This window comes from Balaenoptera musculus, chromosome 10, assembly GCF_009873245.2.
Source record: "Balaenoptera musculus isolate JJ_BM4_2016_0621 chromosome 10, mBalMus1.pri.v3, whole genome shotgun sequence".
Lineage (NCBI taxonomy): Eukaryota > Metazoa > Chordata > Mammalia > Artiodactyla > Balaenopteridae > Balaenoptera > Balaenoptera musculus.
The window spans coordinates 70,526,130-70,551,776 of record NC_045794.1 but is presented as its reverse complement, the minus strand read 5'-3'; the positions used below and the strand labels follow the sequence as shown (position 1 = coordinate 70,551,776).

The 25,647-nt window shown below is 34.0% G+C and overlaps 1 protein-coding gene across 1 annotated transcript in view; it reads left to right on the top strand.

Moving 5' to 3' along the window:
• The first annotated feature begins 366 nt into the window (after positions 1 to 366).
• RASSF9 (Ras association domain family member 9) overlaps positions 367 to 25,647 on the top strand; it is a 30,517-nt gene continuing 5,236 nt past the window's right edge. The window contains exon 1 of the mRNA XM_036864805.1: positions 367 to 554. Within this exon, the coding sequence (XP_036720700.1) occupies positions 508 to 554 (47 nt within the window). The 5' untranslated portion in view covers positions 367 to 507. The remainder of the gene's footprint in view (positions 555 to 25,647) is intronic.

Genomic DNA, 25,647 nt, shown 5'->3' with positions numbered 1-25,647 from the left:
TTAAATCTTTTATGTGTGTTCACTTCACCCTGTGTGGTTGGGCGTGGAGAGCGGGAGAGGGGGGTTTCCAAAGCGAGTGAAATTCCCATTCCGTGGGTATTGCCATGCCTGTGGGGTGGCAGCTCTTTTAGCAAGTCTGCAAATAACTATAGAACACAATAGAGTCCTCCTCCCTTCCTCTCGCTCTCTCTCTCTCTCTCTTTTTTTTTTTTTCTTTTCCTTTTCCTGCCTCCAAACGCCTTCTTCGAGGCTGAAGCTGGGCAGGTCTCCAAAGGTGCAGCAGCCCAGCAATCCCGCAGTTCAAAGTTAAGCAACAGTTGCACAACTTCCAGCAGCTCCCTTCAGGCGGCTACTAATGAGCAGAAAGCCAGGAGCATCTGAGGAGGTGAAGAGGAAGCTTCCAGGTCTCTTCCCTTCACCCTAGAAATCCAGATATCCCCCCATCCCCACCTCCATCCCCAGAGAACTTTGAGATACTGTCCTCGCTGTTCGCTGGCCTGGCGGATCATGGCTCCCTTTGGAAGAAACTTGCTAAAGACTCGGCATAAAAACAGGTAAAGTCCAGCGTGTGTGTATTCGGGAGCTTCTGTTGTGAAAGTATGTGTTTTGTTGCAGTTAGATTCTGATGAAAATTGCTCCTGGGGAACAAAGCTCTAGGGAGTTAGGACTAGTATGTACACTCAACTGGTGAGGATATTGTTCCAGTAACAGTGATTGCAGTGACCAGTTCAAGGATGTCTGAAAATAAAGGATGATTATTTTGACTCCTTTTTTCTCCCTTTGGCCACTTCTGGTTTCCACCACTAGCACACCCTCTTCGTGTTTGTTGCCTTGCCTGTTTGAGAGTAGTGGGATGGCAAGTTTTATTTTGCTTTAGACAGAATTTTAGTATATTATAGGAAGAGTTAACATTTTGATGAAGATATAACTAGAATTTATTAGCCACTAATTAGAACAGAAAAACAGAGCTGCTGATACAATCCGGAAACAATGCTTTGCCTCCCTTTTTGAGTGGGGCATTCCTAAAACCTGGAAAGTTCCCAAAGTGAAAATACTCTGTAGAGAAACTTTTTGTGAACTCATTCTTTCAAAAATCTTTGAGAAATTTAGGTGATTTTAGGCACTAAAAAAAGGCACTGTCCTTCTTAATCCTTATTATTACTATTTTACTTTGATTTGATTTGCTGTTTTCAAGCCGGCAATGCCCATTGTGTAAATAAACATATTTCACCCACACACACAGATTTTTCTTGAGTCAGTATGTGTGTATCAGTCCTATTAAATATTTTATTAACTCAAGCGCTACATTTTTATGCCTAAAAAAATGTGAGGATAATTGTAGACACGGACTTTACTTTTTAAACATATTTATTTTGGCATAAGGGCTTTTCCACAACTCTTCTCTCAATCACACCTGTTTGTACTTGTCATAATTTACTTAGTGTCTATTTAAAAGCATCAATTACATGGTAGGAAATGATACAATTATTTTAGAGGGTCTGCATGACAATATAGTGGTACAACTTTAAAGTAAATCTCCAGACTTTATTTTGGGCATGAATGTCTACTTGAAAAATTCTGTTATTACCTCATTCCAAAGTCTTTATGATTTAGTTGACTAGCTTAAGAAACGAAAGCAGCAATAATCAATACTATCAAACTTTCTAAACCTGTTTTATTTTCTAATAATTTGATATGCCACAAATATGGTATTTATGATAATTAATGAAACTGTGTGTATGTTAAAATAAAGAAATATGTCTGGGTAGTATTAAAAAATATGGTAGTGATAGTTATCAAAAATAGGCTTGTGTTTTCATAGTGTCGATGCATTAAAAAATATTTCAGACAACTCCCCTTACCAAAAGAAAATCCTTCCTACTTTTTAAAGGATTTTTCAGTAGCATCATTTTTGAAGTGTGTTTGTTTAAATGTTGTAAAAATATATAAAAAATTACTTCAGGAAAGTTCATGGTATTACAAAACAAGTTATGTTTTTGGCATAGTGATCTTTCTGAATACTATCCCTGTAGTTCAGAGTTGTTGTGTATTTGTGTGTGTGTGTGTGTGTTAACTAATTCAAGAATTCTGTCATTGGTACGCCAAATAACAGTGCAATAAAACTGCATGCACCCCTGTGAATTTCCCTCACATGGACACTTTTGTTGCCTTAATTTGCCACTGCAAAATCTACTCTACCCATAAAACTAGCTTTCGTTCAGGAAGGTGAGTATACAAACATTTTTTAATATTTTTTCTACGCAAAATTAGGAAAAAGTGGAAGGAAACAATAAAAGATGGGGAGCTTAATAGTATTTCAAGTTGCTCTGAGAAAATGGAATGGTGCTTCCTGAAGGTGATGTTTTTTTATGAACATGAGTTTTGGCGGAAAGTGGTAATAGTGAGGCTGTGCATGAGTTGCTGTAATAACTGAGTGCCTCCCTTTAAAGATTTGTATTTTTCCAATCCTTAAGGTACACTTAAACCACAGGGGTGGCTAGGGACATAAAAATATGGGTATTTCAAACTAAGCAGTAAATAAACCACATGGTGTGTTGAAATAGAATTAATGTATATTTGTTTTTTTCAAGGTTAAGTTTTGATATAGATGAGATATTTTTGTTTTGTCTGTTTTGTTTTTTCACCTTCACAAAGGTGAAACTACAGATGAAACTCAGTTACATGATTAAGTTTATCAGTTTCATTTCCTGGGCTCCATAATGATTTAAATAATTCCACTCCAAAATATAGAAACCAAATAACTTTCCTTAAATGACAAGTGATTCATCCTTTGATAGATTCATTCTTCGATTGATGATAAAACAGTTATCTGATAACAGCCAATGCATTCTTCAAATATATAGTATAAAATTCCTTGTAGAATGTAGAGGAAAAATTTGAGCAATATTTTTGTATACATTGTGATATAACATTTATACAGTTAAAAGAACAACTTGAACATAATTGTATCTTTGTCAGCAGGAAAAAATGAGGATTTTTTGAGGGAATATTAGGATTTTGAGATCATAAAATTTTGAGAAAGTTTATTGAATTTTTCTGCATCCTGTTCTGTCTTTTCAGTTTTGTTCACTCTTAGAATATTTAATCACCCAAGATTGAACCTCCTAAGGTACCTCTGTAAATAGTCTCATAATACATGGATATTTGAGAGTTTTAGAGACAGATGGAAAACAAATGAAACTTCAAAGTATGAGGCATAAAAAGCTTTTAGAAAACACACACTGTAAAAGTTAAAGAGGGCAGGGCCATATCTGTCTAGTCCCCATTGTGTTCTAATTCCCAGGACAGTGCCTGGTATGTGATGGACGTATATAATATAGTTGTTTATATAATTTTATAAACAAAAATTATAATTTGTACTCAAATCAAAAACACAGTAATCATTTTATTCTCTAGTCATCATCTGAGATCAGCTGGTATTATATAAAAGTGAACACTTTATAAAGGATTGGTTGATATTTGATAAAATCCAAAAACCAGGGAGATGGACAAATAATTATACGGATTTGGACACCAAGCTAATCCTACCCTACCAGAAAATATTTTCTAAATGTTAAGAATCATTCGATTTAAAAATCTGGAAAACAGTCTTCAGGAAATCTGAAAATAATACTTGGTCACAAAATGATTTTATTTGGACACACAAACATTTTATGCTTTTCATTTCTTTTTTTAAAATTATTATTGGGGTATAGTTGTTTTACAATGTTGTGTTAGTTTCTACTGTACAGCGAAGTGGAGTTCCCTGTGCTATACAGCAGGTTCTTATTAATTATCTATTTTATACGTATTAGTGTATATATGTCAATCCCAATCTCCCAATTCATCCCATCCACCCCCGCCCTGATGCTTTTCGTTTCTAACTTTCATGCAAATAAAAGAAATGGAGCCAATCTAAAATCTTTATGCTTACAGTCAGAATTATTTTTTTAAAGTTTTCTAATTGTCATAACATTTAATAGGAAGAGAACAATTTTCAGAAGACCTTTTGGTCTCAGGAGATGGATTGTTTACTTTGGTTCCATAATAATAAAATGTTCTGTGACTGAATCCCAAAGATTGATAATTACCTTCTTAAGCAACTTTTTGTTCACATGAAGAATAAAAATGTTGGAGAGTCTAGATATTTTCTTTTCAATAAGCTATTCAAGTTTCTGAAAATATTTTCTAAAAGTCACTAGGTGGCTTTTGTTTCTCATAGAAAACCCAAAGAAGCAAATAATGAAGCATGAATTTACTTGACATTCATATGGTCATTCAACAATTGAAGTTAGATTATTAACATATTCAAGTATTCACATAAGTTCCATCTGTAGGTTCTATTTTCAAAGCAATGATTGCTATAAAAGCTAATGCTTCTAAATAGCAATCAGCAACATATTTTAAAATTAGTTCAGAAAAGTGGAATGTCACTTTAAAGATTTTGGGGATACTTGGTTGTGAGTTATGATTCCTTGGTGTTTTTTTTTTTTTTTTTTTTTCCTTGGTGTTTTAATTAATAAAATTTGAGGGCAGAAAGTTGGTTGGACTTTTTACCAAACCTTGCTAGAAGCAAAAAATTGCCAGAGTAAAGCAGTATTTCATATGTTTGTTGGAAATATAAAATTAGAATTGTTCTTTCAGGTGATTCATTGATAATAACAATGAATATGAAAGGATCTAATTTAGTGAATAAGGCCTTATAATTATTGTTAGGTACCATTCAGTCAGCTCTTGGCTTTCTTTTGGCTTTTCCTATACCTAGATCACAAGTGATAACAAGCATTGTCCTAATATCAACTTGAAATCAAAAAAGTCTCCAAAAAAATATATTTGTAATAAAATTATTAGAAGTAAATAACACAGCTCTATTGTTGTATAATTGATACATAAAATCTGCATTAAAATTTGCTTTTGAATGAATTAGAACATATCTAACCAAGTTTTTTAAAACCAGGTGCCTCATATTGCTCTCTTAAGCACCTCATGCCACAGTTACTTCATCAGAAGGAAGAATTGACTTTTGTGGTCATGGTAGAAGTTGCTGGCAAGCTGGATGTTTTCTTTTTGTAATTAGAAGTATGGTAATTTATGAATTCTGCAGAACAGGAAATTATCTTGTACTGTTTTGTCTAACCTCCAATAAATATTTGAAAGGGCCCTGAAATTGGCTTGAGAAATGCTGGATATTTGAGTACATACATCTTTTTAGTTCCCAGGTGTTCCTGAAAGAGATTTCCCCTGATGATTCCTAGTAACTTAAGTAGTTATTACTTGACAGCAGACAGCGCATTAGGAACAATGATTGGAATGCTCTATCCCTGGCAAAAATATCCTGAGAGCAGTGGCAGAGGTGAAACTGAGCTCTAGGTTAGATCTTGAATTGTTACTCAAAAAAACTATAACCCAACTTAAAATCCACTACATAAGATGTTTTATTATGTACCGTATCAATTTGTGAAGCATGTCAAGGTGAAAATCTTAAGGATTTTTTTAAAGTTTTTAAAAGTATATAGCTGGTTAACAATTTTATTTACATAGCCTCTTTATTAGCTGGACTGTATAACTTCGAAAGTTTTGATGTTATTTCATTGGTATGTAGTTTGGGAGATCTGATAATGGCTCTAGGTAATTCACAAAAGTATGGCTCTCTTCTTTTGATTTTAGTTCTAAAAATGAAAGAAAGTTGAAGTAGGAGTATGAGTTTACCTCTCCCAGGTGAATGTGTATTCCAGTCCTTGACAAGAGATCTCTTTGTCCCTAGCATATTGGCTTTCTAAAATAAGGCAACATGCCATCTGCACCGAGTACATGTGAAAGGAAAAAGTTCAGCATACTTCTGTGTGCTAATGTTCTTTCATGTATACTTGCTTAGGAGTTTTAAAAGACACCGCTTTGGCAAAACACACATAACACATACAACATTGATTTCTTAAGAGTCAATTATTTGGTTTTTTAAAATAGATTGTGATTCAATTATTGTGGAGCCTGTTGTAAGGCTACCCCTTCTAGAGAAAGTTTGCATATCTGGTGATAGTAATTTAAAGCGATTAGTAACGTGAATGGTCACCCTTCGGCAAAGTAATTACTTATATGAATGGAATAGAGCCTTGGGGAGACATTTAGCATTGGCAGTGATAAGAAAAATATTTCAAGAATAAAAATGAGCAATGGGTATTAAATATGCTGACAAACAAGGCAAATTATTCTCAAAGGTTTATATCTGCAGGCTAGAATGCCCTCTGTTTTTATAAGTAAAGGGACTTAAGATATCTATAAAAAAATTGAGTATACACTCAGTGAGATCAGGGACCTCATCTATCTTGTTTCTTTCTAGATAAACAGTGAGTAGGTGCTCAATAAATATTTGTTGATTGAATAAATGAATTCAACATATACTCTCCAAATACAGCTGGTCCCCATAAAGCACTTGTGTCAGAGTAGTAAATCAGTACATTTGTGGTGAATGGATTCATGGGTAAGTTAAAGAATGAATCCATAAATTCAAGGTTGATCTCTCATCATCCTTGCTTCTAGGCTTAACTCCTTGCTTTCAAATGGTTAAGGGCCATATTTGAGAAATAGATGCTGTCAGAGACTGTACTGGAGTTCTGGTAGAGAACAAACCAAGGTGCAGGGTAACTCATTCTTCTCTAGGGATGCTCTCACTTCCTTTCATGCTCCTTGAATGCAACCATGTATGTATGTGAGTGAGGTTTGGTGGATGATGGTAGTTGGCTACTATAGACCGCACGGTTGAATGTGGAACATTTCCTCCTCCTTTGGAGGTAAAAGGGAAATACAATTGGGGAAATACTTATTTTCTCACACGAAAGGAGGATTTATGCTCTTTCTATAAGATAATTACAGTTATAAGACAAAGGGAAAATGCTAGAAACAGGCAGAAAATTATCTTAGTTAAGAACTCCAGCTCTTTAGTCACCTAGACTTTCGGTCATATCTCAGATTTGCCATTACTAGTTGTATGCACTGGGGCAAATATTTCATCTTTCTAATATGACAATAACAATAATAACAAGCAAAGGCAAATTTAAGTTTGACAATTGAAGGGGTTGCTCTTTAAGTTGCTCTTTAAAGTTCTGATTAATAATATCACTAAGGTCGTTATGGGGCCTCGGAATGTGACTATGCAAATGAGGAAGCCCTTGTGCTTAAACTTCATTAGCTTCAGGGTAAATCCACCTCTGCTAATACTTCTTATAACACTTACTATGTGCACTGGTCTAAGTAATTTACATACTTAAAATTACACTCTGAAGAAGGTACTAGTATTTCCCCTATTTCACATGTAAGCCAATTAAGACCCAGAGCAGTGCCACAGTTAATAAGCGGCAGAGACAGAATTCGAATCCATGCACTTAACCATTACTCTGTATGGCCTATTTAGTATTTAGTTTTCTCATCTCTAAAATAGAGTTAATCCTAAACCATCAAGAATTTGGATTAAATCTGATTATATATAAAAATTTAGCACAGTGCTAGGACATAATAAAAGCTCAGTAAATATTCACTCCTTGTTCAGGCCTCTTGGATTAAATATGTTATGAAGTATATCTAAGTTTTTAACACCTAAACATGACATTAGGGGCTTCAAAATCTCAACCTTGACTCACTAGAACATCTGTTCTCTTTTCCTGATCATCACTGATCTCTTTTCCTCCCTAGATACAAAGAGATACATTATAAATTACTGACTATAATTAGAAGTGAGTCTATAAATGTTGTGCAATACTATCCTTGGATCTTGATGAAATATTTCAACTCTGACAGCTTTTATGTTTAATCCTCACACCACATCTGAGCAAAATTATGAGACTATTAATGATTTTGCAATGCATAACGTAGTTTAAGAGACAGTTCCTTATGTGTCTTTGTGGACTTTTGATAAGAACAAAGGATACATAATTTGAATATTTTAGTGTTATCTTTGTCTAATAATATGAGAGATTGAATTGGGTACTTAAGGTCCCTTTCATCTCTAAGCTTCTGTGGTTTTAAAATTCCCTCTGCAGAGTAGAATTTAATTCTCTTGTCCTGCTTTTTTTCAAGAAAACTTTTTAAAAAATAGAATTGAAAGAAGTATTTTTTTTGTAATTTTATTTTACCTAAACATGATGCAATGCCACATAACCTCCACCAGGAAAGGTACCATTACGGTAAAAGTCAAATGTGTTTATTTCCAATTATAAAGAGATACGATTAGTTTATAAATTATAATATCTAAGAATTATTGAGTGTTTGCTAAGCACAATTTTAAGTTTAGTAATACAAATACAAGAATGTTAGGAGTAGCTATCTTTTTATTTTATTTCTTTAGGACTGGTAAACTCTGTGTTTTGTATTATACCAAACATGCAAAGACACCACCTCATTCCTAAGGGATTAAACTCCTAATTCAGAAAAGAGCACTATAGTTTAGTATCTCATGCATGAAATTTTTAAAAAAATCACTCTTCCATGGGAAACTATCATTGACAGGGTAAATAAAGTTATCTTTATAATACAATTTATAAAATGAAAGTATAATCTCTTAGGAAGGCTGTTTCTCTATAGAGTAGGTGCTCACTAAATGTTTTTGATTGACTAAGTAGAAGTATATAAGAGAGAAGTGAATGGAGATAAAGAAAAATAAATGGAGCATCATCACATTAGATAGTGTTTATGAAACTTCCACAGTTAGGTGACAGGCTTGGACAAGAGAAGGGAACACAACAAGGTGTACAGAAAGATGTAGGAGGGGCTGAAGCACACAAAGCTAAGACTGATTCAGGATAATCAAAAGAAAAGAATTCAGGAAGCAGGCAGTAATATGGTCAGTTTGGTGAGAATCCAGAATCTTGCTTGGTTGGTGAAAACAGTATTTTACAATTGAAAAAAATGTTAAGGATGTGTTTATATAACAGTAATAGACTTACAGTCAACTGTAATTGACTGCTATTTGTTCTAATAATCATATTAAACTAGTCAGTGTATCAGCTTATAGAATTAAGTTATTCTACTATTTTGTGGATCTTTTAAATGGTAATTCCACTAATGCAGATAGCGGTCCAATTTCAACAAATTTTTATTCTTATTAATGGTGGTATATAATCGGTAGGAATTTTGTGTCTGGGGTTTATTGATGTACTGCACAGTGTATGCTTGTTGTTCTCAACCAATGACTAAGACATTTTACAGCCCTCTCCAATATCTTTGGTTACTCTAATGCTCCTCATTTACTCTGACATTTGTCAATCCTTCTGGAATTCCCTGCAGTTATGGTTAACTGAGAGTACTTTAAGATCTAGCAGCAGCACATCAGTTTGGGGGAGACCACAGTCCTCAATAGTAGAAACTGAAGATACCTATTTTTAGCTCTGCATATAATTACATTTGTGTGGAACCTATGAGAAGTGCTATTGAAAAACCATGGATGTCTTCATGGAGTAGACATATAATAACTACAGTCTCATATGAAGAAAAGAGTTGTGTGCAATTAGAAAAAGCACTTATGAAGCTATACTGGGCCTTTGAGATTTCATCATTTTTAAGAGCACAGGAAGTTAGGCACTTTACAGCAGTGGACCACAAAGTATTAGCTTTAATTTCTTGACTGCTTGTTCTTTTACTTTAGTGGTGAAAGTCAAAGAACATTTTCCTAGAATTATTAATAATCGGCATGAAACTTAGACTAAGTTATTTTTTTTAAATGATCATTTTTAGTGGTTCTACTTTTAGTTAGGAGACCTTGCTGTAATCACAGTTTAGAGAATTAAGTAAAATGGCAGCTTGTGCTATATAATGCTTTACATAGTCTGAGCAATTATAGTATTGCTTTCTTATCTACCTTAGCATCTAAAAACAAAACATTCTAAACTATCCCACTCTATCAGGTTGGGCATCTGCTTGTATATATTTCCCTTTTTGGGACTCAAGATAATGGTTATTTGATGATTTTTAAAAATTCAGAAATATCAAATGAACCTCATACTTTGAGGGCATTATTAAGATTAAATGTGAATCAGATATGGACCATACTTTAAGGAACTTGTTGATTAGTAGACACACAGACATACATAAATAATTAAAATACAAGGCAGGCATTTTAAAGTATCATAATAAAGTCCATGTATTCAACAAAAAATAGTTATTTACCTTATAATGTGTGCTACATGTTATTCTAGGTGCTGGGGATACAACAATGAGAAAGGCAGTCAAGGTCTCTATTCTCATTGAGCTTATAGTACAGTGGTGGACAGGCAGACAGCAAGCAAACAATAAATGAACAAGAAATTTCAGATAGAGATTACAGTTATAAGAGTCACTATAGAGGCGGAATTTATAGGAATTCAAAACTGAGTGTATGGGGACAACAGAAAGTATCAGGATGGAAAAAAGGATTCAGTGATAACTACAATTTGGGGTCTGAGTAAATAGGAATATAGTTGCATTATCATAGAGAACAGAAAAAATGGCAAGGGTAATTCGGGGGAGGGAAGAACATCAGGGTGAAGAGTAAAAAAATTCAAGGTGTCACTTGAATGTTTCCACATATTCCACCTCCAAACACCTGGTGTTTGGACACACTGCGCTGTGAAAGCAGCCTTTCATCCAACCTACTGCCATCGCTCCTGACATCCATATGGGACTGATTAATATGGAACACACTGCACCTGGAATGGGACTTTAAAGGCAAAACACACTGGTTTCCCAGCCAAGGCCTTCACGCTGACTAATCCTATGTTAAACCCACTCATTCTCCATGAAGCATTTCACAGCCATCCTCTTAGTGAGCCTTCAGTCATTGCCTTTGGTTGAAATTACTTCCAAACAAGGCCGTGACTTCCATGAGATCATACATTCTTCTGTTTAAAGACCACATTATTTTTACTTTCTTGTCCCCTAAAGAATAATACACAGAACTATTGTATAGATATTGGAGTTCAAATGATATTTTAGTATTTAAATAAACAAAATCTAGATTTTTGGTGCAGGTAAATCATCTAGGTCAAGAGTTGGCAAACTTTTTGTGTAAAAGGCCTCATAATAAATATTTAGGTTATTCCAGCCATAATGTCACTGTCTCAGCCACTCAACTCTGTCAATGTGGTGTGAAAACAGACACAGGCAGTACATAATTAAATGAGCATGACTGTACTTAAACAAAATTTTATTTACAAAAATATATGGTGGGATAGTTGTAACCACCAGGCCCTAGTTGACTGAAAAATTCCCTTTATATACCTCCCTCACAACCCCCTTCCTCCTCTCATGCTCCAAAAAATAAAAGAACATTTAACATTTATTGTCTTAGGCTCTTAGGCTTCAAAGATGAAAGAGTCAGTCCAGGACCTGACTGGCAAACTAGCAAAAAACGAAGGTAGAAAATGCTACCACTCAATGTACAATGGGTTCTGTAGAAGCATCAAGAATGGGCATCCATTTCCATCTGGAGTGGTGGGAATGGGGTTATTCAGAGATGATAGGGGAATTTTCCTAGAGGAAGCAACATTTGAAACAGAGTAAGAGTTAGATGAAGAAAGGGGAAAAAAGGTGTTTCAAGCCAAGGAAATAGGTTATGGAAAAGCCCAGAGTGAAAAATAGAAGCATGGCAGATACAGTTCAATCCAGTCTAGCAATTCATAGGGTGATAGATGTTACAGTGACAGCCAGTTACCCTCACATTAGATCTGTCAGAGATCAGCAAGATGTTAGGAATAGCTAGCTCAAGGTGTCTATTACAGAGTGCTTGGCTATGAGTTGGAGGAATCAGATCATGGAAGGAATTCTAGGAACAGGCAGGAGAGAAACAGAGAACAGAAGAGAGAGTAAGAGAGAGACAGAGACAGAGAGGGGAGGGGTGATGAGGGAGAGGAAGAAAGGTAAACAAATTGAAAATGCAGGACTTGGAAACCATTTAAAGATTTTAAACAAGGAAGGTACACAACTAGATTTGCAGTTTAAAAAGGGAAGCCTGACAATATTATGGAGCACAAATGTGAAGTGGGCAGGAGTTTATCATAACATAATATGTCCGAACTTACTACAGTAACTTATTGTAAGACGGGAAGGTGTCCGAATTGTAGTAGTGGTGATAGATAGGAGGGTGCATATTTGAGACATTTGGGAGAAAGAGTAAAACAGACATGGGGGCTGGTTGTTAAAGGGGAATGAGATAGACAAGGGAATCTAGGAAGACTCCCAGTTTTGAAACTTGAGAGAAAGGGTGGGGAGATAGTGATTACATTCAGTAGGATGGGAAATCAAGAGGTGGAATAGTTTGAGATATGAGAGGAGAGGATGGTGAATTAGTTTTGATGGGCCAAATTTGAGGTGGCTGTGAGTAACAGAAAGATCAAATCAACATGTAAAAACAAAGTTTGGAATATCGGTCTAGAGCTCAAGGGAAAAAATAAGTAAATTTGGGAGCTATCATCATTCAATTGGTTGAGAAAGCTGTGGGTGATATTACAGTCACCCATAAGGTGTATATAATGAGACAAGAAATGAGTCATAGAAACCTGCGGGGTGCCTATTGTATCAGTTATCACTTACTGGCAATAAGACATCATAAAAATTAGTGGCTGAAAACAACAATGTATTGTTTGCTATGATTTTCTGAGTAAATTGGGGTGGTTCTTCTGAGTTTTACTTTAGCTATCTCATGAGCAGTGGGTTAGTCAAGGGTTAGGCTCCGATGGGACAACTGAGATGGCTGGGTCTCTCTCTCTCTTGATGTGGTCTTTCATCTCAAGCTTTTTCATCAAACAGCAGTCTCAGGACAGCATTACAGGAGGAAGAAGGCAGAAGCTGCAAGATTTCTTGCAGCCTGGACTCTAGAACTCACACACATGGTTTTTTACCATATTCTATTGGCCATACTTAGTCCCAAGGTCTAGTCGAGCAAAAAGAAATAGACTCTATCTCTCAATGGAAGGAGCTACAAAGAATTTGTGGCCACCCCTGCATGACATCTACATTTACTGAATATACAGAGGAAGCAAGGCCCATGTCGGAACGGAGAAGAAGCTAGAAAGGGAAAGGAAGAGCCGCAGAGAGTGAAATCAAGAAGTCAAGGAATGGACTGCTGCAAGAATGGGAGGAAAAGGTCACAAGGCATAATATTACAAAGAGGTTGAGGCAGATCAGTTCCAAAAATGGCACTTGGGTTTGGAGGTTAGCTCTCTGATAAACCTAGGAAGAAATATTTCTGTTGTGGGTGTCTGTGGGGGGGTGGAAGTCACTTTATGGTGGTTGTTCCTGGAAAGAGGTAAACTAGAGAAAGTGACTGTGGGTTATTATTTGAGTTTGTGAAAGATAGTTAAAGGAAGGATAGGAAAGATAGTTGAGGTGTGTATGTGGTCAAATGATGGTTGTTATAATGTGACCTGGTAGTAGGAAGGCCCAGAAGTAAAGGTAGAAGATAATGAGTTTAAGAAGGGATAAATTATGAAGCAAAGTCCTAGAGGAGGTGAAAGCAGTGAAATTCAGAGCATATTAAAGAGTTAAAAACTTTGGGAAAGTAAATGGATATAAGATACTTTTGATGTAGATGACCAGTATTTTTCTCTGATCAGTGATGTTTTCAAGTAGCTCCTTTTCCTTAACAAAATGGCATGATAGGCCCTGGTATATTCTTGTTTCTAAAAGTTATTAATTTTTTGTTGCTCTTTAGGTAATTGATTTGTGACTAATGTGAAGAGCTGATTATTTTCGATGAAGTTTCCAATTGGAAGTCACAGTTTATTACTGTTTATTATAGAGTATGTTCAGAACATGGAAATCAGGGATAAAGGAGGTCATCTTGTATTTTCAGCTATCCTACTGGATAATTCAAATTCTTACATATTTCTAGTGCCATTCAAATCTGCCAACATATTTCAGAATACATTTAGAGAGGGAAGAGTATGTGGCTGCAGGCAGATACAAGCTGAAAGTCACCATCATTAGGAAATAGCTTCCACTAAGAAGGCAAAACCAATTATGAGCTTAGCTGCCAAAAGAAAAACAAATGTTAGTAGTTGACATAACTACAGCTATCGTTAAACTAAATATTCAGGCTAGGTAACTTTCCTTTAATAAATATGCTTTGTTATTATGAAATGTTTCTTTACAAAGTATAAATCAATAAGGAAACTTTAGGTATTTGCCAGGCACAGGTAACACTTGGAAGTTAGCCCTAGAATTTCCAATGAGATTAGATATTTTCTCAGCATTTCATCTAGTAAATACTACATGTTAAATATTTACATTTTGAGTATAATCAATTTCTGGAATCTTGACTATGAGCTTAGTTTACTTAACCCCCATAGTCCCCAATACACATTCTTTACATATTCCCTTCCCTTTTCTCTGTTTGTGGGGATTGTGTACAGTATTATAGCCACCCTGCAGATATGGAATGTCTAGCATTTTTCTTGTCCTACGTGACTGGCTTATATTATTACTCCCTAGAAAATTAAACTGGTGTTAGTAGAGCATAAAACTAGTGATTTTTTTCTATGCGTATGTATGTGTAAAATTTTAATTTTCAAGGTAGTTTTAATTTTTGACTGCCCCAATTTTTCATAGAGTGATTAATTTTCTGAAGGACTCCAATTTTAAAACTGTTTTAATAAAATGTTAATAGTCTGTGTTCAGTGAAAGTTATTTGATAGCACTATTTTCATGCTTCATCTATCAAAACAGTGATCCAAATTTTCATAGCGACCTAAGAAAAGACTTGTATTATTTGTGGCTGACACGCCCTGTGATTATCTTCCTGAGACTGCAGTACTGTGATCTCAAAAAATATTACTTCAGAGGGCACGTGCCATACTCTGCGTAAAATAACCAGAGTTGAGTTAGCTTGTGGGTCAGAGTTTCCTTACCATTTGCCTGCTTCATTAATTTTAATTTTGCTTAAACTTTATTTTGTGTGTGTCTGTGTGTGTGTACTTTACAGAAAGAATCAAAATTGTCACTTAACTTTTTTTTTTTAATTTTATGCATAGTGTAGAGGAATAAAAAGTTTTGCCTGACACTCTTAAGGTCCCTGACTGGCTCTGAAAATTAAACCGACCAAAACAGACTAACAGGAGAAAAGCATTCAAGTTGATTTAATATAAGTTTCGCATGACACAGGAGCCTTCCTAAGGAAATGAAGACCTAAAGAAATGGTTAAACCTGTGTTGTTTTATGCTAGGTTTAGTGAAGAGTGGACATTCATGGAGAAGTGTGGTAGGTAGGTCAAAGAATATGAAGTAAGCGTAGTAAACTGGGAGAAATTTAGCAGGGCCTGTTTGTTTGGATTCTTCTCATCCCTTTGTCTTCAGAGATAAGGATGCTCCTTTCCTTCAGGTATAGGAAGGGCATCTCTCAAGTGAGGGTGTTAGGACCTGTTTCAGGGGAGAGGCTTGGGTGGAAAGTCCAAGTGAACTCCCTGTTTCTCCCATTTTCTAAAACACCTTCAGCTTACCATATTCAGTATACCAAGGTGCCATATTTTGGGGTATCATGTCTTGAATCCCGTCAATAGTATATTTGGTTTACATCAAATGCCTTCAGGGTGCCTAATTTTTAAGTACAGAAAATAGCCAAAACAGGGGACTTCCCTGGTGGTGCAGTGGTTAAGAATCCGCCTGCCAGTGCAGGGGACATGGGTTCAAGCCCTGGTCCGGGAAGATCCCACGTGCCGCAGAGCAACTAAGCCCGTGCACCACAACTACCGAGCCTGTGCTCTAGAGCCCGCGAGGCACAACTACTGAGCCCATGTGCCACAACTACTGAAGCCTGTGCACCTAGATCCCATGCTCCGCAACAAGAGAAGCCACCGCAATGAGAAGCCCGCACACTGCAACGAAGAGTAGCCCCCGCTCACCGCAACTAGAGAAAGCCCACGCGCAGCAATGAAGACCCAATGCAGCCAAAAATAAATAAATAAATTAATTTTAAAAAAAACACACAAATAAAAATTTAAAAATAAAAAAATAAAATAGCCAAAACAAACTTAAAATAGGTTTTAAAGGTTAATATAGCTTTTAAATGAGTAGGGAACATATCATGCTGTAGAACTTCCTAAAAATAAAGTATATGTATAGAAAAAATATAAATAAATGTTAATTATATCTAGGTGCTGGGATGAATAAAATACTTTTAAAAAATCTGAATTGAATGGGCATTCAATATTTTATCCAGATGTCTACCAGGGAAACTGCAAAATAACTTTATAGTTGTTTCTTAAAAAGGTAAAAGAATTAGGAGTCTGTGTATTGACAAGCCTTCAGATTTCCAAGAAAGTCAATCATTAAATATTGTATTGATAGACGATCCTGTACATATTGACAATGTATAGAAGTAGGTAATAAACAAATGAATAAGATAAATATTTTTCTCATAATGCCACAAAAGCCTTTTTTTCTCAATAGATTACTACATCTGAATCAGATTTGGTATCTTGTTTGCAGAGATAAAACTTAATGAAATATGTTGATTATTGTATTAGGCAATAGGGAGTTCCTCAGTATGGATTCAATTCTAACTCATTTATCCAAATTATTCTTATTTTCCTTAGTTCCACATTATCCTTATTTTCCCCCACTTATTAGCTGAGGGTGGAATTGAACAAGTCCTTAATCTCTTGTGTCTCAGCTTTTCAATCTGTGAAATGGATTTTACTATAGGACCTATCTGATAGGGTTGTGACAAAAATTATATGAGTTAATATGTATAAAGCTCTTAGAACAATGTCTGGCACATATTAAGCATTCAATAAATGTGAGCTATTATTATCTAATGTCTCCTTTTACACACATCCCATTGTTCTTCTCCCTAGTCACCTTACTATTTTTTCCAAGTACCTTTTCCTCAACTACCAGGCCCAGACATAATCATGTTAAGTAAAAATCTGAAAGGGTCTTCCTTAAAGACAAGCTCCAAATCAGCATCCTGTCCCAAATGAAATCTCTTGAGGCTCTTTTACCTAATCTGACTTTCTTCAAAGGGTTATGGGAATTGAGAATGAATTGAAGACATTGAGGTCAACTTCTATGTCTTATTATTGTTTATTAAATATTACTCAACTTTGATTATTCTTGTTTTTATTCTTTAAATTTTGTAGCATATTTATACAGAATGTATCTCATGATTTCCAATAATGTTTAAGATGGTCTTGAATTTTTAAAATCTCTTTCTCTCTAAACATATCTTTTCTCCTTCCTATGTATGACACATTTCCGAATGTAAAGATCATCTTCTTTTCTTTTTTTGTTAAAAATTTACTCCCTTAGTATTTATTCTTTCTTTTTTAATACATTTTATGTGTAATGTGTGATGTGTATATAAATGTTTTTACACAGAAATGATATAATTTTTACATACATTTTAATTTTTCAAAATGAATAGTTTTAGAATGTATGAATGTAGATCTTGTTGGATTGTTAATAACAAACAATGCTGGATGAACAGTTTTATAAATGAATTTTGATGCACTTTTTTTTCTTATTAGTTATCCATTTTATACATATTAGTGTATAGATGTCAATCCCAATCTCCCAGTTCATCACACACACACATCCTCCCCACCACTTTTCCCCCTTGAGATCATCTTATTTTCTGTAGCATTTTACCCTCAGCATTTATTTACATTTACTAAAACCACAGTTCTGTTAAGAAATGAATGTTGAATCCAGTTATAAAAAGTTGTATACCATAATTCAAAAGGACAATTTATTTGGGGGATAACTAACTTAGAATGGATTCAGTTGATTTATGTAGAACTTTTTTGTCAATCATTTATTTAAACTTTTATCTTTACCAAATTCTGTCTTGAAATTTCCGTGTTTGGGTCATTCCTTTTCTCTTATTAAAAGCCAATTATAGTACACAAAATATAAATTTTTCTCTTACATAATAATAGTGAAGCTAAGTAATTTATTACCTAAACTCCCTGTAGTTGTACTGTGATAATTTTGATTATTGGGAAGAGATGTTATTAAATTTAGAAGTTTGATCTTTTAGTTTGAAAATAGCCGTGACATGTAATTTAAACCTTCACCATCCAAACTATTTATGGCATCCTCAGTATTTTAAACTTCATAATTGGTATAGAGCTGGGTTTGTAAATTCAAATACCAGTTTATAACATTTGGTATGGAAAGTAATTTAGTAAACTTGCTCTTTATCTTCACCCATCTTTATTCTTTAATTAATTATATGCTTTTATTCAAAGCAATGTGAATTTCTACAAGGTATTGTTAGATTTGAGCCTGCAATAAATATACTGAAATCAAATTTCTTTTATTACAGTTTTATTGCTCCCATTCCTAATCATCATTTCTGAACCTTGCATTGTTGAGTTAGTCTATTCCAAGTGTTATTTACTGACATGTTTTTAATATGAGTGCCACATATAGTGGGTTATACACTGAAGAGTTATATAGACTGGATCTCATTCCCTGTGATAACTTATTTGGGTAAGATGTCTTGAGAACAGACTGCCTAAGAAGGGTTTTTATAATTTCACAGACATCTATGTTTTCCATGAAAAATCTGACTATTATGAGGCATTAAAATCTGTTCTCCACTGGATCAGAATCTCTATGCAGGATGTATTTTTTTCTCTGTATTGTAATTTTTTATTACATTTATCAGAATACAGGATATATAAATGAATAACATGTATTGTATTAATTCTGGTTGTGTTCCTTGCTATGGCTTTGAATTGCATGGTGATATCAGTTAAAATAAATGTATGTCTTTTGAGGAGTATAAACATGTTTTGAGGTTTAATCAAAATTTCAAAGGGAGTTAATTGTATTACGTGTTAAGAAAATGTTAAAGAGACAATTCTCACTTCCCTATGGAATGAGAAGTTTGACTGAAAAGCATTAATTTAATTTCAACTGCATGGGACAAACATACTAAGACAATATCTTGGTTTGGCCGAAAGTCAAATAAAATATAGAATAATAGAAACTCTTGTTTTGTATTCAGCTATCAGAAAGCACAAATAACCAGACTTTTTAAATATAGTGTTGCATGCCAGTTCATTTAATGATGGTGACTTCAAGACAGTATTATATTCCAGAGTGTCTTCTGAATAACCAAAGCAAGAAAATGTTATATTCCATGTAGTTTTATTGCTAAGGTATTTTAAAGGCTGTTTCTGACTTATCTAGGCATATCTTACATGCCTGCACCACCCCCAGCCTTAACTAGGTGATAGTTTTTTTTTTTTTCTCATTTCCCAAGGTTATCTCTGGGAATTTTCCTTTGGTCCTCTAAAGACTGCAGGTATTATCTTGACCTCCTCGTCCCCTAAACTCAAGGTGTCTCAGAATCTTCATTCTTAATTCTGGTCTTTGTCCCTTCTGTCCAGGGCAGAATAGACTGCAAAGAAGCAGTAAGGGAGAAATATAATGAAACCCTTTCTGCTGACTTCCAACCCTCACCACGCCCTGGCACTGCACTGGTCGCCTTGGCCATTTCTATCATGTCATTTCATTCACACATCTTTTCACCCCACTGTCCATTCCCCATATCTGGTGGCCAGACACTCAAATACTATTCTTAATGAGGAAGAAAGATTTACTGTTTCTTAATGAAGTGTGTGAATGCACGTTTTTTCCTGAACTAAAATTAACCCTATTTTGAATATTTGTGGTTCTATAGCATCTTAATGCAAATATTAGTATGCCTTAGGACCAGCTCTGGGATTAACAGAGGGAAGTCCAGTTAGGCAGATTAATAATAATAAGCATAAAGATTGGCTATGGGGTGAAAGGAGAAAAAGTTCCATTTGCATTCCATTAAGTAGAATACCAACTTGCATTGTTTATTTTAGTCTACTTGAGATTGGAAATGTCTCCCTTATTTGTTATTTTTATTTTCATGTATTTTACTCATAGATTCTCCAGAAGATGTAAGAAAAAAAGGCTATAGATAAAGCTGTGATGAAAGTATATTGTGTTGTAAATATGGATCAGGATTCCTCAACAGCACAACTGTTGACATTTTGTCTAGATCATTCTTTGCTCTGCCCATACTAGTAGCACCCCCAGACCCTAGTGTGAAAAGAAATGTCCCCACACATTGCCAAATGTCTCTTGGGGGGCAAAATCACCCCTAGTAGAGAACTGGTTTATAAGGAGAGTGTTCAGTTTAAATAATAAGTAATGGTAATAAAAAGGAAACAGAGGACAGTCTTCGGGCATTGGGCCAACATTCATATATGCCCCCAATATGCCCCCAAAGCTTCACAGGTCTTTATCCTTCAATCTGTTGGAGACTTGTGCGTCACTATTTGCAGACACAGGTGCCACCAATAGCTTGGAACTGAAAAAGTTGTAACTCTTGATTTCCAAGCATGGAATATGATTCTGCAGAGAGTCAAGCAATAAGAGCATTTCAGAATCACTCCTATATATGGCAGCTAGATTGTGTTAGTATCATACTTTCCAGGCTGGCTTAGGAAACAAAGAATTATAACATAGGTTCTATGGAAAGATGTACTCAGAAATCCAAATATTTTCTATAAATACCTATAGATTGCTAGTTTTCATATACTGTGTTTTAGAAGCATATCTCATAATGTAATTATTCTTAATTAATAATTTATTATTTTGATTCTTATTTTTTTGAAAGTAGGGGTCAATATGAAATATTTGTCCTGATAAGTTTTATACATCAAATTTCAATTAAACTTTAATGTCTGCGATACTAGGAAGAACTGTTATTCTTTGAGTTATTCTCCTGGGCCCCAACTTCAATGCCTTTTATTTTTTCTGGACAACTGAATAAAGATAACCAAATATTATCCATTTACCTTTATTTTTCTCTGCCTTCACACTTAATCTTTTTTCTGTAAATACTTGTTTTGTGGAATCTTCAATGTGACATCAAAATATCCTATTAATACTTTATCTTAAAGTCTTAAGATAAGACTTAAATAGTTGATTTATTTAAATTGTTAAATAGATTTAAATAGTTGATTTATTCCCCAGTGCTTTGTGCACCATACTCAGTGAACGTTTGTTGAAGAAATATTTAATTGTATGAATGTTGCATTTGTAATTCCTAGCCAACTCATCTTAATTCTGTGTGTTTTTGTGGTATTAAAACTAATTATCACTGGAGAAATATTTTTAAGTTCCTGATTGATAATAGAGTAAATGCAAAAATTCTCACAAAAATTCTCATATATTTTCACTCTACTTCAGAATAAATATGGAAAAGTGCCTGTAAGTGAGGCTGACACACGTTGTTGAAGAGCTGCATTTGGCATATAAATTTTCTTAATTGTCTGATGAAGATACTCTAAAAAGGCAAAAACTGAATAATGAAATAGTCGTAGAAGAATAATCAGATAAATGTATAAATCTATGTATATATTTATTTTCAGTGTAATATGCTTCATTAACACACTCAGTCAAAATCAGAGAGTTATAAATCAGAGAAAGATTAAATGCATTCTCAGCTCATCTGTGATCCAAAGATTATATTAATGATCTTTCTAAACATCTCTTATTAGCTAAACAGTTGTGTTATATTGGAAGTGTACATGCAAAAATATTGACTAGTCAAAGCAGGTGAAAAAATATTGTGGGATAGGTTGGAAAATATTTATAAAATAATATTGTTAACTACTGTAGCAAGCTCAGTAAAGTTACTGAATAACAATACTAAAAACACTATACCCTTCTCTGCATTAAGTAATAATAACAGTAATTTTACCATTAGAGTTAATAACCTATATTTAGCCAGTACATTTTTCACAATTTTCAAAGCACTCTTTTCCTTTCACTTATCTGATATTTGAAGCAATCTTGTGAGAAATGTGAGTCAGATGTATATATACTGCAGTATTACAGTGAAGGGTACAGGGGAGTAGAAAAAAAATGATTTATCGGAATTCAAAATGAGTTAGTGATAGTTAAGTTAGTGATAGTTAAGAGGAAATCATATTTTAAAATATCAAGGATTGTTCCCACCATATCTATTTTGCAAATCTTCACAAATAAATCTTGTTAATGTTTCAGAGGGAAAAAAAAGAATTTAAAGCATTAGATAAAAATGGGTACTGTAGCATTATGAATGTTTTTTTATTTTCTTCTGTATATGTAAATAATTTTCAAACATATTTTGTGATTATAAACTATTTTAAAATAAATTAAACAGAGCATGCTAAGCAACAAAACAATTCTTCCATGAGAATCTTAGGATATATTAATATTATCAAATTTAATAAAGTGTTTAAATACATACACAATTTTTAAAAGTATGTGCATGAGAAATGTCATAATGTATACTACATAATCATAGATGTAGTATAATATATATTTAGAATGTGTAGTAAAATCTGTTGAACAGTGTTTCAAATTACTTTTAATTCAGTTTCCAATGACTAAAAAGTAGTTAAAGATGATTGGGTACAACAGTTATGTGTTGGTGGGAGTCACAGTTTAGATATCAAGAGAATTTTCTCTTTTCTTATGAACCATTCTTGAAATAAACAAACTAGTTCAAATCAAGACAAAACACAGCCATAATCTTATTCAATTGTTAATACTATTTCATTGTAAAATTTCTTAAGCTTTATTGGTTTTTGTGTGTTTTAATCATAAGCAAAATTTGAGGTACCCTACGTAACATTATGCAAGGCATTTTAAAACATTTTATGTCTCCTTTGTTTCTGCCTCCCTGAAGTGGACGTTAAGAAGATATCCTTGCTATATGAAACCATGACCTGATTAAATTCTGGCTTATAAACTTTCATATCTACTTTCTAATTGTATACATAAACATTTAGCAAATTAACCTAAAATTTAAACTGGTGTGAATTAAATGTCAGTGTGGTAGTTACTTTATTTTTATTAACGTAGTATTTTTAGGTAAATGCTTTTACCCTATAATGTAACATAGGAGTTATACATTTTGAATCCTCTTATCCAAGCAGTTCCCAATTTATAGCCAGTTGCACTGTAAATAACCTATACTTGTGAACAGCTATTATATTCCTATATAGCCTCCTATCTTGATGTCCACCTGCTGTTACTTTCTCCAATAGTATCTAGAGAGAACCACTCCTGCAACCTCCATCCATGTTAACCTTACATCTGCTGAGAATCTCTTTGTCTCTACTCCTTTAATATTACAGAATCAGATACATGGGATGCTCTCAATACTTGCCTTTATACTGGATGTTCAAAGAAAAGAATGATAGAGTTGAAGGAACCAAATTTATACTTTACCTAAAAGCATTCAAAACGGGGATTTCATTGATTATATAAGGTGGAACTTTAATTTTATAGGAAAAATGCACTGAGTTTCAAGTAATTAAAAAAATCACATTCGAAATGTAATCAGTTCACAAATCGGGAAATATTTGTGAGTGGGTAGTCATAATGGCTATTGTAATTTATTTTCAGGGATTAGTTGTAGGTTAACATCTAAAGCCAGAGTTGGAAGGAATATTTCTACTTTCTAGCTCTGTGACTTTAGGCAAGTTACTTACCCTGTCTTTATCTCAGTTGCTTTATCTGTAAAATGGGGATGATATTAGCAACTACCATGTACATAAGTAAAATCAAGAATGCTGCAAGCCAAGAAATTTCTAAAATAAAAGTAACTTTGTTGGATTGGAAATAGTAATTATCAACAAACATTCCAATATACAGAAAAAAATTTAATTTGCACCATTAAGTAACATTGAGTGAGCAAAGGTAAAATATGAAAAGAAAAAAAAAAAAATTAATCAGATCAACAATGAAGTTATTTATAAATGGAACTAAAACACTGGGATAAAAATAGAAAATAGAAGTAAATTATTGGAATATGCGATTATATGAATTAAAGCTTTATGATTTTTCAGTCTTTATGTGGTTATAGTATGTTCTCTGGGAAGTTTAAGATCCAGTAAAAATCTTTATCCCTTCCTTCCAATAAACATACAGAGAAGCAAAGCAGAGCAAAACAAAACAAACACTAAGTCATGCAATGGATGTGTTTATTTTTATTTTGTTGCATTAGAATTGGAGGTTATATATCTTAACTGCTAAATTTGAATCATTAGGTAATGAGTTTGTTACATTATATTGCATAACAAACCAAATTATCTAGTGTAAGTTTGTATTTTTAACCTTTGTTATATATGTGTTTGGAGATGTCATTACTTATACTAGATAGTAAATTTCCAAAGGTTGGGAAGGGAGCATTTTATTTAGTCCCAGCTCTAGAATTAAATTCCTTACTTATATCAGATGACTAGGTTTACATGGATCTAGGACCAAATGAAAACAATTATTTTGAAAAAGTAGTGATTCTATAAGATTCCTAAATTGGTTTATTTTTAATATTTATTTTGCATCTTTTATATATTTCTAATTTTTTTAATGAAATAATACCAGGGGTCATCAGTCTAACATTTGGGAACTGCTGATGTAATAAGAAACTTAGCATTAGAACTGACATGTAAGTGTTTCCTTCCCAACCCAAGCAGTGTTTCCCACAATAAGCCAGGGATACTGTCTAATAAATCGTACAAATCTTTCTATGATCCACATTTCCATGACAGTGTCAAACACAGAGGAGGTGCTCTGCAAATATTTGTCAAATGAATGAATGAATAGAAACTCAATTGGAGCCATACTATAAAATAAACACAATTTTCAAAATCCTAAGCCTGCTACAAAGTAGAATTAAACATGATGAAGTTTATACTAGGTATGGAAGATTTATTGCCTACATTCAATAAAGAATGGTCATTACTTTTAAACATGCTCAGTCAAGTGGCAGAAGTTTTTGAAAATTACCTGGTTTGAATGATGGTTGTAAAAATTCCTCAAAATATAACTGACTTAAGAAAATACAAGGACATTTAGAGCAGACTTTTTAAAAAAAAGGGGTTTGGAACCAGTTGGACTGTGAGGCTATTAATAAAGGCACTAATTTTCTCATATGTTATATGGAAATAATAATATCTTTCTTGATTGTGCATAATGACTGTCAGTGTTACATAATCCACATGAGCTGAAAACTAGCAGATCTCTAGTGGAAGCTGTAATATATAAGAACTTGCTCCTTCCAAAACAAGAGAATCCCAATTAGAGCAGGGATCCTGGAAGTATTGGGGAATTGTCATGTATGTCCTTATTATTATTCTAGTATACAGAAGGACTCCCTGATCCCTGCTTCCCAGTTTTCACAGCTGCAGTGTAGAGCTGAAGAGTTTATAACTCATGTGTCATCCTTAGCTACAGACCCAGAACTGATGTTTCCCGAGCCAGAAAGTGGAACAGGACGTAGGGGTTACTCTAAGGAGATAGCAGTAGGGCTTTTATATATATGAGAGTTTTGTCAGCTAAGGGAGTCATCTAGGCCAGTCAAAATCCTTTATTACTGCATCGAAGCAGGAACAAGATTAATAAGAAAAAGGCACAGAAGGTAACACATTTCCACATACTCTTCTCCATGGCTGACCATTGGGAAAAGTCCTTCCTTGACCAGTTGGGTGCTCTAATGAGGCGCTATGGTTCCATTGCTATCAAAAGTGAATTTATGTTACAAAGTTCCTCTTTAAGAAGTAGTTTATGATTTTTTTCCAATTTAATCTACACGTCTAAACCATCAAACTTGTAAACTTGTTTTTATAGTGTATCTGTTAGAAGTATA